Source organism: Limulus polyphemus, unplaced genomic scaffold (assembly GCF_000517525.1).
Source record: "Limulus polyphemus unplaced genomic scaffold, Limulus_polyphemus-2.1.2 Scaffold4123, whole genome shotgun sequence".
NCBI classification, from domain to species: domain Eukaryota; kingdom Metazoa; phylum Arthropoda; class Merostomata; order Xiphosura; family Limulidae; genus Limulus; species Limulus polyphemus.
In genome coordinates, this window is record NW_013669733.1 from 38,832 (window position 1) to 53,383 (window position 14,552).

At 30.0% G+C, this 14,552-nt stretch overlaps 1 protein-coding gene across 3 annotated transcripts in view; it reads left to right on the forward strand.

Moving 5' to 3' along the window:
• Positions 1-341: 341 nt before the first annotated feature.
• LOC106470623 (ATP-dependent RNA helicase DDX3Y-like) overlaps positions 342-14,552 on the forward strand; it is a 45,187-nt gene continuing 30,976 nt past the window's right edge. For all 3 annotated transcript variants that reach the window (XM_013931188.2, XM_013931185.2, XM_013931186.2), the window contains exons 1-4: positions 342-842; positions 3,180-3,231; positions 8,559-8,684; positions 10,869-10,991. In XM_013931188.2, the coding sequence (XP_013786642.2) occupies positions 720-842; positions 3,180-3,231; positions 8,559-8,684; positions 10,869-10,991 (424 nt within the window). In that variant the 5' untranslated portion in view covers positions 342-719. The remainder of the gene's footprint in view (positions 843-3,179; positions 3,232-8,558; positions 8,685-10,868; positions 10,992-14,552) is intronic.

The window sequence follows — 14,552 nt, forward strand, 5'->3', positions numbered from 1 at the left end:
AATTAGAGATAGCTATGAGAAGATAGTATTTTGCAAAGTTTTATGCGAAAATCATGAAACAAACATAACACAACATAATAATGATAAGCATAATAAAATGATTTCCAAACAATTATCTGTAACTCATTTTCGAATATTATTTTAAGTTAAGTTTCAAATAAATAAAATTATTACATTTATTTATTATTTGAAACAAATAAGCTATTGCTGTAATATAATTTTTCTTGGATAATGAAATTATTAAAATGGTATTTGTTACAAATAATTAATTAACAAATTATTCTTAATATATGACGTCATACGTTTGGTCAGACGTGTGTGCTTTGTTGTATTACTTCACTTGTGTTAGCGTGCGTTTCACAAAGAAAGCTATCCAAATTTAGAAGAAGAAAAAAAACTTCTTGTAGCATAATATGTTTTATGACTTTATCCAGTATGGAACAGGTCTAGAACATCAGGTAATCTTCTGAAAATTTGGGCCTATAATTTACCAATTATTCCATCATCAGTATAATCCTATAATTTATAAACTTTTACCCTTCGCCGGTTAGAGTCGTAAGTTCCATAACATAAATTAAAAGCGTAGGCCTAACTTAGTTCGTAACGTCGTAAGCATTAGGGAGAACTTGTTCTTGATTCTTTAGTTTGAAGAGTCACGGGCTGCCATATACGTAAAGTAGAAAAAGTTTATTTTCAAGTATAACAAAGTTCAAGAGGAAATGGCGCAAATGAATCCGCCTTGGGATAAGACCGGTAACCAGATACCACCTTTTCCTCAAGTTTGGAACACTGGTCCTGCTGTGGCTATGGATATGACAGCTTACTGGGCTTTCTGCAACAATGTAATTAACCTTTTTCTTCAGAAGAAACAAGATATATATATTAATAATATCGTGGATAAAATAAGTTTATGCTAGATCTAATTTCATATAATTATATAACTGATTTAGTTAGCACTGACAGAAATATAATTTTGGAGAATTAGTATTGTACTTATAACTTAATATAAGTTATACTTAAGTTGTAGCCTGATTACTGGTACCATTTTCACTTAGGCATTTAGGGACTTTACTGTTTAATTTTAAAGAGCTTAAATTTTGTTAAGATCGGAATATTTGTTAAAACAAATTTGTATAGAGTATAAGAATTAAAATTATTCATAATTGTTTTTCATAAAATAATTTGATGACCGGGTTCTTTCTAGCATAAAAATCATGTTCAGCATTCTTTGCATATACATCAGTCATTTCTGTTAATAGTATGATGTGAAGGCAAGGCATGAAGATATAGAAATTACAAACAAATGTTCTACTGTTTCATGTAGAAAGAATATTTTTCTTTCCTGCTAATGACAGTGTAACAAAGCATGAGACTTGCTTTTAACTATGTTAATTGAAAATTTCACCTTAGGAAATCAATTGTAATTATTTTTATTAATGCAGCTTTCTTTTAAAAATTAAGTTCCAAATGTTAAATCATACTTTATTAAATTTGATGTCATTTGCCTAATGGCAGTATTATTTAATAAGGTGAGGTATTCAGTATGTTTTGTGTGATATTATATTGATATGACGAAGAAATCATATATTTTATTTCCCAGAGAAAATACACAATGTCCTTTTATAACCTTGATGTTACTAGTGGTAAAGCCAATACAACTTTAGGTTGTATTTATAGATATACTATGTCAAAAGAGGTAATCAATGCTCCAGATAATATTTTGACACAAGGTATTTTACCTCCCAGGATAAATTGTAATGCTGAAAACTTGTGTATTTTCAGGTTTCAGTGATGTTTTTCATAGTTCAACATGATATTTTGGCACTGTTTTGCTGTGTTACCAGGTGCTTACTCTTGTTACTTCTTAATTAATTTTTCATGGACTTAATATCCTTTTGAGGCCTACCCAAGGCAATTGCAGTGTAAATTCAATACAGTATTGCTCTGTTGACATTGACTGATAAAATTAGACTGGTATAATTTCCAGTTTAACTGTAAACACAAAGTAATCAGAAGCTGGTAATCATTTTATAACACAGTTTTGAATTTTTCTTTTCCTTACTAAAACTTCCAATTTCAGTGAAGAAAAGAAAGAATTTATGAATGAGGTATAGACCTAAGCTATTATTATTCAATTCATTACTCTGTAGTAGACTGTATATTTACTGAATCACAGGCCTTTAGTACTGCTTTGGAGATGAAACAAAATATATAGAATAGGTCTCCATGTAGTGGTGGTATGGATTTATTTTCTCTTGACAAAAGAAAGACAAGATGTGGTTTTATTGAAACTTAAAATAATTGTCCAGAGGTTTGATAGGATAAGCCTAGCCTCAATTGTTTTTGTGAAGATAAGAGGACACATGTTTAAGATTTGGAAAAGGCATCTAGACTTTAGTTAAGACAGTTTTGTTTTGGTAACATGATAACTGACTTGCAGATTGAGTGTCTGTTGACAGTTGTTTAAGAGGGGAATCAATGATTTTCTGAGATGTGAAGGGTGGGATTAAATTCTTAATTTTTGTAAGGGTAGGTATGCAAGAACAGCCTTTAAGTACCATAAATGTGTGCAATTTGTTAAATAGCAATTGAGCTCATCTTCAAGTGGATGTGGTATGAAATGAAAAGTTTTGTGCATATGATTGAATAATGACAATGCAAATTATATTACTTGTTTGAATTGATTGTGATATTCTACCACAGTAATTAACAGAGCTACGCACTTATGGGCTTAACATAGAAATTGAAACTTTGCCGTAATAAGCATTATAAATGTGAATAATACTGAAAGGAACAAGGTACATGTAAGAGTAAAATGAGAAGTGACTTGAATCAAGTGTTTAAAATTTTTAGTTTTGGACAGTCTTCTTGTGAGTGGTGGAAGGAAGAACTTGGAAAATAAACTTGAGAATTAGGGGTAATATCTTTGAGCATTGGAAGCCTAAATTTAGAATGATTCTTTACTAGTTGTTAAAACATGGAATGATTTGACAGATGTTGAATGTATAAGATTACTTTAAACTATAATTTTTTAGCTTATTAATAACCAGCATTGCCATTCCCTAGACTTTCCATTTTGAATTCATAATTTGCACGAAAAAATTGTTACATATTTAAGATGTTGATTTATCTGATTGTGTACTTAAATGAAGTATATATTTTTTTTTATGTATGATTAGTTTGCTGGTCTAGACCTAAGTGCTTCACAAAACCAAGGCAGAGGTAATTCTGGTAAGTTTATTGCTTTACCTAAATATAAATCTTAAATGCTTTTAAGCATGTTATTAATTGCTTATTTTTCCAAGGATAATATTTAAGGACAAAATGGTCCCTAGCTTGTCCATTGGTTAAGATCTGTTAGTTATTCTGTAGATAGGCATTAAACCTACCAAAACAGGTCTTCCTATGGTCATGGGTTAGAGGTCATGTCATTGCTTTTGTAGACTCGCATTCAAAATTTTATTGAACTACTATTTTATGAATTTGTTAATAATTTTGGTATCAAATTGTAGATTATAATTCAGAATTTAGTATTATACATTAGTTAATTTCTTAACTTAAAAGTAAGTAAAAAAAAATCCTAAATATCAAATTTTGTGTCACATAGTATGTTGAATGCAGCTTTGCTTCAAATTAGATGTTTGTGATATTCAAATGCAAAGTCTGTAGTTTCTTACAAATTAGATGTTCAAATTGCCGATATTGACAAGCTAGAATATAAGATGAGAACCTCCTATCTTTACTAATTTCTGTTTATTAAATCAACCAAAGTGGCCCCACCCACCTTTTCTATTTTTGAAAATACTTGCTTACGTACACCTATTTCACCCACTGATGTGTGCATAATCAATCGAAAGCGCACAATATCCCCTAGTGGTTTTCTCAACCTCTGCAAAGCAAAGTATTTGTGTGGGAAACTCTTTCTTTTTATGCTAGATTCCAAGCAGTAAGGTAAGTCATAAATTAGTGAGCTCAAAATTTCATTTTTTTTAGACCCAAATACAGCTTAGTAACTAAGCTTGATAAATTATAGTGGAATTCTGTAGTATGGATATAGTGATTTATTATTTCAAAATGTATATATAAAACCTAAAAAAATTATATAGTTTCACATTCTCCACATTCCAACTTTGATAAGGCTTAGCAAATTATGGCAAACAGTAAAGTTTGTAACTAGAAGGGATAATTGTTTTTCTGTACTTCTTTATTGACTGTTCTATGTTTTAAGAAAAAAATAACTGAAATTTAAGAACTTGGTTGTAAATAGTAATAATGTGTATGCACATATAATGTATTATAACTGAAATGTGACTGTATTTTACAAAATGCTGGTCCACTAGAACACAGCTGAGACCGGTCACTTTGTAAAGGCCAGTTTCGTGTTCTTGCAACTTGTGTAAAGTCAATAAAATAAAAATAATAAATGTAACAAATCCATACAGAGATACAAAAGTGAAAATAACAGATAAATTATAAAGTTTTAAAAAAAAGTTTGATAATTTTCTGGAGGTTATAAAGATTTAGCATATGAAATTTGAAAATTTTCTTATGCATAAAAGTATTTTTAATCTTAAAATCAAAATTACCTTGCATGTTGGATAGTCAACATTCGAAAAGAAAAAATGCATGAGAAAAACATTACTTAAAAAATATCGAAACTTAGTTTAAAAAATCTTATATTTTGTGAAGCATGAAAACTATTACAAGCTTAAAGTGGTTACAAGTTCCGTCTCAGGGACCAACCTTGTACTGAGCGAGTAGGTATAATAGCATGAAATCTAATTTAGGATTAAAAATTACTAAAAACAAATTGCTTGTGCTTGCTACAGTTAGAGGTATTACTATTTTCAACAAGGATATTAGTTTTTCCTAAAATCCTCTGCATTGCCAAATATCTTAGGTAGTACCACAAAATAAAATTTAAAATGTGGATAAAATCCTGTCAGATATTTTGATGCCAATTGTCTGAACTGAGTGCACATTTAACTTCCCAAATTATTGATACTCTATTACGTGGATTCTTGCAGTAAGGTCTATATATGTGTGTCTGTCTTTGTTACCTAGTATAACTTTTGCATACCTAAAGTTTATCGTGAGTACTGCAGTCTGCAAATATTCACAGATACCAGTGCTCTCCCTCTTTCCCCTGGAAGCATTTGATACAAGTACAATTTCAAGCCAGAAAAGTGCATTGACTGCAATCATCTACTTTACTGGAAGCCAAGCCTGCTATGTTTGACACACCCTAGGGGAAGGCATGCTCCCTAGATTGGTAACCACTGGTATAGGCATACATGAAAATGGTGGGAAAAAAATAATTTTTTAGGGAGAAAGTTTAAGTAATAGAAGTAATTAAAAACAATGGTAGGTTTTATTAAACAAAATTTTACACAATGTTTATAAAGATCAGTGCAATGGGCATTAAGTTACTACAGAAATTTAAGCCTAACCTCATTCACCATTAAATTAAGTATGCCTATATCCACAGAGAGAAGTTCAGACAGAAATCAACAGGTACTGGTCAGTGAGAAACATTGAGAGTATACATACGATATAATACTTTTCAATCAGTCATGGGTATCAGAAATTAATGTTTTTTTTTATATATACTGTAAAAGATCTTTTTAAAGGTATTTATTTTCAATCAGTTACATAATCCCCATTATTATTAATGACAATGTGCCATCTTTCAATCAAGCTTTCAATTACTCATTGATAGAAGGAAGCTTCCTTTGAGACAGAATTCTGTGAGAGCAATTTTGATTCCAGCAGTATTTCTGAAGGTTTTATCACTGAGAAAGTGCTGCATAGATCTGAATAAATGGTAATCTGAATGGGCATTGTCAGGAGGGTGAGGCAAGACTTCCTAATCTAAATCTCTGATCTTGTTCTGAGTCATTCTTGCAGAATGTGGTCTCGCATTGTCATGCTGCAGAATGACCCTTTTTTGTTGATCAGTGCTGGATTTTGTTCAGTGAGGTCCTGATGCAAGCAGTCCAATTGTTGATGGTAAAGGTCTGCAGTTATTGTCTGATTTGATTTCAGTCACTCAAAGTGAATTATGCCGACTATGTCCCACCAAACGGACAACGACTTTCTGAGGGTGCAGACATGGCTTGGCTCTCGGAATTGGGTTCAGGCCAGGTCTAAGCCACTGATTCTTGCATTTAGTGTTGACATAAAGATCCCACTTCTCATCTCCTGTAACAATCCGATGAAGAAATGGTTCTTTCTCATGTCTGGTTATCACTGAATTGCAAATTGTTATGTGCTGGGCTTTTTTGTCATCTGACAGTTTGTGTGGAACCCAAACTCTTTGTCTGTTGACCTTCCCGATCTGCTTAAGATGTTCTTGAATGCTATACCAAGAAGAATTAAGTTTTTCTTACAAAGGTTTGATGGGCGTTTGATTCAACCTCTGACCTGAGGAGGTCATTGTCCAACTCAACTGGTCTCCTTGAACGATGGCAATCTCAGAGATCAAAATCACCTGACCTAAATTTTCTGAACCACCACTAGCATTTGTGGACACTCAAGGCATCTTTATAAATATAACAAATTTTTTTGTTGCCCCCATTGCTTTGTATCCTTTACGAAACTCTAGAGCATGCAAAGTCGAATGTGATTCTTGTTAGGAATGTGGTCAGTCATATTTTCTGATTAGAGGAAACTATTTTTGTTAACAGAAAGTTGATGAACAAGAAAGGTTCTTTTGCCTGCTAAATCAATTCACCTGAAAAGAAATGAAAGCACATAATCAGTAAAGGAAATGGGAATTAGGTACATGCTTAGAAGGAGCAGTGGGGTAATAGGTATATAAAAAAACAAATAGAAAAGATAGGAGGTTCTTATTTTATGTTCTAGCTTGTTAATATCAGTAATTTGATTTCTTAATTTGTAAGAAACTATAGACTTTGTATTTGGACATCACAAACATCTAATTTGAACCACGTGACACACAAAAATCAATATTTAGGTATGTTCTTATAATAGTTACTTTTAAATTAAGAAATTAACTAATGTATAATACTAAAATTTGAATTAGAGTCTACAATTTCATTCCAAACGTATTGATGACATGGCCTTTGACCTGTAACAATTGGGTTAATAAACATCTTCAGTGGTACTAAACTTAACCAAAGGGGAAAAATGCAAACTGAGAACTAGGTACCCCCATTTCCAGTACTGCACATATATAGAAATGTTTCAATTTAAGGTTGCAAAAATGACATTACTTTCTGGTACTAAGTAATATCTAATAGTTTATCTTTACTGTGGTTTACTGCAGTTAGTCTCATTTTGTTTTTAATACAAGATTAATATACTGAATTAAATGTATAAGTATACATTTTGTATTTGCTAGTAAAATTGTGCAATAATATGATTACTTGCAGTTACAAACTGTGAAGGTGTGTTCTTTCTGCTAAAAAAAAAAAGTGGTAAAAGATGAACTTGAAAATTTCATTTGTTTTCAATGAGAAGAAAACACTGAACTGACAGTCTGGGCCAATTATAAAAAAAATGTTTGCAACCATAAAAAGTGTAGGACCAGCCCAGTTTAAATTAACTTGTGCAAGTAAAGTAAAATGCAAAAAAACTGTTTAAAGACAAGAGCACAATATTATTTAAATCTTCTTAGTTCTTAAAACTGTCTTTTTATACAAGTGGATTTAAGTTACTGTACAAACAAATACATTTTTCATCCAAGCATATTTAATTTAAAGAAATAGTCACAGCCTCAGAATATGTTATCTTAGAAATAACTTTTTTCTGTCTTGTATATCCAGTTGTGGGAAACATTAATTCATATATTGTTTATATTTATAATCATAAAAACTTTAATCTTTGCCTGAAGGTATGAATTTTTTTTTAACTTAGAGCAATATTTTTGTGATAGATTCTTTTTGAAATAGATATTACAAAAATATGTCCATGTTTACTTGCATGGATCCTTAAATTATAGTTTTCTTTGTGGGAAGGTTGTTGACAGTTGTATGTGCATATAAGCTCTTGAAACGCAAAGGCTTTGGATACAGCATTCTATATAATAGTCTTATACTCTGTTTTTTTTTTTAATTTTGTCAGATCGTCATTAAAAAAATGTATAATAATTCATCTTTATTTAAATAATTAAGTTTAAATTAAGAATGAACTAGAACACCATTTGTAAACTCTGAAAACTCATAAATTGGATAATTTTTTTAGAGAAAAGTAAATTATGAATATTTTGTTTCATTCGCTGTGTGCAAATGTACATTATATATAATATGAAGTCTTAAAATTCAGTCACAACAACTTAGAAGTTGAAATATTTTTTTCCCACTGAAAAAATAAAAAGAATGAGTTGCCTTCCAAAAAAAAACTTCATCTAAAATGAATGTTGTTGATTTAATTTTCTTCATCTCTAGGTCGAACATAACATTTCGTTTAATTAAATGTTCGATAGGTTTTAGGAAAATCAGAACAAATATAGTTAAAAAAAAGAAGATATCTATATAGTAAAATTAGGTGTTAATTAAATATGTATAAACTACTTAACATTTTGTATTCCTCTTTAGAACATTATGTTCCTCCCCAACTTCGTATTTGCCAAGTTCCTCCCCAACAAACTAGTGGTCCATCACCAGCAAATCATCAACAGTGGAATAACCATAATATTTACAACCCAGTTGCTCGTGACAGAGGTAAACAGTAATTCAGAAATCTAAATAATTGGAAACATTATTATGAAGGTCTCTGAGAGGTACATGTACATTGTAGTTTAATACAAAGATGATTTGTTGGTTTTCAGTTTTTCTGTTATCTTTCTTTATTTTTCTATCTTAGTTTTAAAAATATAAAGGTAAAACATTCATTTTCAGACTTTTTTTTTATTAACTGAAAGTATTGTTGAGTGAATTTTAGGACATTCTTCAATCATTTGATGTTTTTATTTTTCACATTTAAGACTTAAAATAACGTCATTCAAAAAAAAATATGTTATCATTAAAAACTAAACCATAACAGCAGTAACTTGTTATATCAGCTTCACTTTTTTGATTTAACCTATATTACTATCATGACAAATTGTGGGATTTGTTTGGGTTTTTTATTTGTTGTATTTCCTGTTGCTTCTGTTATGTCTTTCTTGGCTCTCATTGTGTTGTGCTAAAGAAAACTTGTTCAAAGTGCTTTTTTCATGAATATGTTTGTTTGTGTTATAAAATATTCCCATGAATGAGTATGTCATCCTTACTCTTGTATATTATTAATCTGTCACATTGTGCAGAAAATGAGGTTTTAATTTGTACCTATTGACGTGGGACACTTCTCAGTATTTCTTCAAAAAAAAAAAAAAATATATATATATATATATAATGAGTGACATATCCTGCTGCTTTTGCTTAAACAATTTGTCTGATTATTTAAAAAATTTTAAATTATAATGTTTTACATTAATTTTATGGGTCATTATAGTATATTACATATGATTATTTAAATAAGTTCACATTGAATCTTTAACATTTTTGCTAAACTAGATGATTTCAGTTGTGCATGCTTGTTGATACCTAAATATAATTGCTCTCTTTTGTGAACCTTCTATCTTCTAAATCATATAACTTGTGCAACAAAATCATGTGATTGTTTTGCTTGAAAGTTGCCAAAAAACCCATCACCTAATAACATTTTGGGTTAATTAATTTATTAAAATCTAAGTTGTTTTATTTTGTATAAAACTGAGAAGCTATTTGAAAATACATAGAGTTGACTGTTATATTAAAATAATGTTAAGTATGCAACTTAGAAAGTCATGTAAACCACAGCCGATATAAATTATGGTGGAATGGCATGTTTCAGAACTACTTTTGGATATTGTTTGGCATTCTGTAGGTAGTGTTTGTATGCCTTTGAAAAGTTGATTGCTTTTGAGAAGGGTATATAACAGTGTTTTCTAATATAAAATACTCTTGCACTCAAACCAATAAGATGTGGATATCTGTTGTACTTAATGGCATTGGTAAACAAAGCAATATGGATCAACTTGGGATTCAGGACCAACCAATTAAGAAACCTGCAACAAGTTACAGGCACCAGCTATGATAAGCAAAGGAGTGAATTTTGTAATATAAACACAAAGGTCATTGGCAAAAGTGTCCAAAGGTTCCAGGCAAAAGTACATAACATAATGAAGAAGGATCTATCTCTGGAAAAGCAACACAAATTAAGTGTACACAAGTTGTCTCCATGTAATTGTTCAGTTGTTGCCCATTTTATCAACTGGAGAATGAAACAGGTACTCATATGATTACATACCACTTAAGTTGCTGGATACAGCATATGTGGATTTCTGTACAATCTGAATATTAAACAAACTGCTGGGAAACTGTTGTCTTCATACACTAAGTGACTTATAGAAAGTATGCAGGGAGGAGTGGTGTGCTTTGTTAACAGCCTTATGGCAGCAGAGTTATTTTTACAGTGGAAACTACGCTGCAGGGCTAATAGATAGAGAATGACTGGATGTGAACTGTTACATTGTGGTGAGGCTCCAAAATTGTTTTAATATAATGTATTCAATCTTTTTATTTTGTATAATTCAAAATGGCAAGTATATTTTTATTGTTTAAAACATTTTTAAATACAGTTTGGAAATATATATTATAATGTTGTACATAAACGTAAAGTACAAGAATTAGTTTGCTTCTAAATGGCATACTAATTATTGCTGCATTTGTAATTTACTGCTTGTACACCTTTAAAAATATAATTGATTAAACATGTCATACTAAAATGCGAGTCAGAAAAAGTGAAAAGTTGTGTTTTGTATAATTGTAAATTTAAATATACAGCATTGTTTTTGAACATATATATGAATTTTTAATTTTCAGACCCTGGAAAGTCTGGAGGTTACATTAGGGGTGGTGGTAGTGGTGGGTATGTACTCAGAGGAGACATTGGAAGAGGTGGGGGTTATGATCGAGAAGAGAAACGGAATTTCAGTGATGAACGAGGCAAGTTTTGAGATAAATGTAGCTGCTGAGGTTTTTAAGTATTTTATTGATTTCAGAGGATTTATATATTAGGAGGATTCGGGTAGTTTGGTCATTTATGAAATAAAAAAATCACTTGAATTAAGTGACAGATGAACTAGAATTTAGAAGGAAATCTATATTAACAGTAATATATTAAGCCTTCAAAGTTTTTGAAGTTTATTTAGTCTGTATCATACTACTTGTTTAAATTTATTTTGTACATATGAATATAAAATTTTAAAAGTTATGTAGTATATTAAGAATTTTTTTTTTTACTACCAAATATATATGAATAGGATTTTAAAGTAATTTCTCTTTTATTCAAATTAAGTAGTTGGGTATGTTTTAGGGAAAATGGTAAATGATCAAAATTGGGATAATAGGTTCATGTCTACAATTGCTTGAGATTGTCAAGAAGCCACATGAAAGCTTCCAGAATATGTTAGCTGTATAGTAACTGACTAAAAGTAAGGAATTTTGCCTTATTCAGTTGACCCTATTGCTACTGGTTTTCCTATGGTCAGGGGTCAAAGGGCACATCATCAGTTTGTAGACTTGCATTCAAAATTTTATTTATTTACTATTTTATCAGTGTATATCAATATGTCTGGTATTACATTGTAGATTATAATTAAAATTTTAGTATTATACATTAGTTAATTTCTTAATTTAAAAGTATATATTAAAAAAAAAAATCCTAAATACTGATTTTTGTTTGTGATGTCTAAATACCAAGTCTATAGTTTCTTACAAATTTGAAACTCAAATTACCTGTATTGACAAGCTCGAATATAGAACAAGAACCTCCTGTCTTTTCTATTTGCTGAGATATCACTATATTTAGTGAATTAAACACAGTGGCCCTGCTCACCTCTTCTATTTTTGGAAATATTTGCTTACACACACCTACTTCTGTCTGTGATGTGTGAATAACCAATTAATAGCTCAGAATCTCCCCCACATGGATCTCTGAGCCTCTGAAATATTTGCAAAGGATAGATTCCAAGTGGTAAGGTAAGACACTATTGAGCTCAAAAAATCATATTTTGTAAACCCAAATTCAGTCTAGTTATTAAGTCTGATAAATTATAGTGGAATTCTGTGGTATTCACATAGTAACTTATGATTATTTGTTATTTCAAAATGCATGTGTAAAACCTAAACTATATTGTTTTACATTCTCCTTGTGCAAAATTTGATAAGACTTTAGTAAATTACAGCAAATGAGTACAAAGTTTGTATCTGGAAGAGATAGTTGTTTTCTATACTTCTTTATTTACTGTTCTATGTTTTAAGAAAAAATAACTGAAATTTAAGAACTTATTTGTAAATAGTAATAATGTATATACACATATAATGTATTATAACTGAAATGTGACTGTATTTTACAAAATGCTTGTCCACTAGAACATAGCTGAGACCGGTCACTTTGTAAAGGCCAGTTTTATGTTCTTGGATATGGTAACATGAGTGCACGTGTGCCGTGTCATTGCAACTTATGTAATATTAGTAAGTCATGGCTAAAAGGTCAATAAAATAAAAATAATAAATTTTTATATATGTAAAATGTTATGAGGTTTAAGCTATTTAGAATAAACATTTGTATTTTCGTGCTATAAGTTGTTGTCATTCTAGAATGAAAAAAGCATGATTTATATCTGTTTCCTCTTTTTTTATGGTGGTTACAAGGACAGTCAAATTGACCAAACCCATACAGAGATATAATAGTGAAAATAACAGATAAAATGTAAAGTTTTAAAAAAAAGTTTGATTATTGAGGTTATAAAGATTTTGCATGCGAAATATGACAATTTTCTGATGCATAAAAGTATTTTTCAATATTTAAAATCAAAATTGCATTGCATGTTGGACAGTCGATATTTGAAAAAAAACACACGAGGAAATAATTAATTAAAAAAATTATACTCTGTGTATGAATGCCTTTTAATGTTTACTGATAATCTGCAGAATTTCTTGAAAATACGTGTACATTTTAAAAAGTTTCAGTATAACTGCTTTATGGTTACTTTCAGGAATACGTGCTGGGTGGAATCCACCCATCCAAATTAGAAGGGTTAAGTAAATAAAAATTTAGTATACTATTACTGTCATTATATATATAAAAGTATGCTTAAATTTTATCAAAAATCAACAGCAAAAACCAGAAGGTATAAGGTAAGTACTTTTCTTTCTTGTTTTTCATACACATTTTTATTTATTGGTAGAGTTAAGGTAAAGAAAATAACAGATTAGATACAATGTTTTACTGAAAAAAAAGTTTGATATTTATTTAGGAGGTTTTAGAGAATTATGCAAATAAAATTGCAAAGTATTCAGATGAAGAAAAGTATTTTTAATTTTAACATGAAAATCACTTTGCACTGAGAGCAGTCAACACTGCCTCCATACAATTATGAACAAATCTTTAGTGAAATTACTTCATTAAAAATCTGATTTTTTGTGTGCAAAAGACTTGTAATGTTTAGTAAAAACTTGCCGAATTTTGTAAAGAAACTAAGTACTTTCTTAGTTGTAGTACGGACACCTTCAAGGTTTCGTAGTGGGCACAAGTTTGTGCAAAGTACAAAAACCCGTGTCCATAGGGTTAATTAGTTTCAAAAATAAATTAATATTTGGTGTAAATTGTAATTGATATCCCAACTTGTATAAAAGTAATGATGTAAATACCAAAAAAAAACATCTCAAGTGAACTTAATGTTTATAAAAAAAATATATAAAGTATGTTACTGGTAGCATCTGAATAGTCTGGTCTTTCATGATTAGTGGAAGTAGTTGTTTAAAACAGAACTGACTTGATTTTATAGCAAAAGTTGTGCATTGTCATGTTGTTTTTTAAATACTGGCAGCTGCTCAACTCTTTTAAACTCGTAACTTTTTGTCCATTCTGCTGGAATTAGTTTCATGATTTTTCTTATAATCATCACTTTATAAAATTTTAGTTTTCTTAATTTTGTGGATAATAACATGGCTTGGATTAGTTTTCAGCCAAAGAGAATTAAATATTATCGGATTCTGTCGTTGTTCAAGGGGTAAATCAGATTTTCAGCCATATGCTGTCAGCGTCTGCTCAGGTTTAAGCAGCTAAATGTAATTTACTGATACTATGACAACAAGTTACAGGAGGACCACTTCAAAATGTTCTTGCAATGTTCAATTCAGATATAAAGTACTTAAATCTTACAGCACAGGCTCTGTCCCTGGAACCGACCTCGTAACCATTTTGTGCTCATTATAGTTTTCATGCTATAACTTTTAAATTAGTAAGCAAATGTTAACAAAATTTTGCAGATTATCAGTAAACATTACAGCGCTTTCATATGTAAAATATCAATTTTTTTTTTTATTAAGTCTTAAGGTTTGTTAAGCAGTGATTTTCTCATGCCTTTTTTTCTTTTTGCATGTTGCATATCGAACATGCAAAGTAATTTTCATTTTAAGATTAAAAATACTTATGCATCAGAAAATTTTCAAATTTCACATGCAAAATCTTTATAATGTCCAGATAGTTATCAAACATTT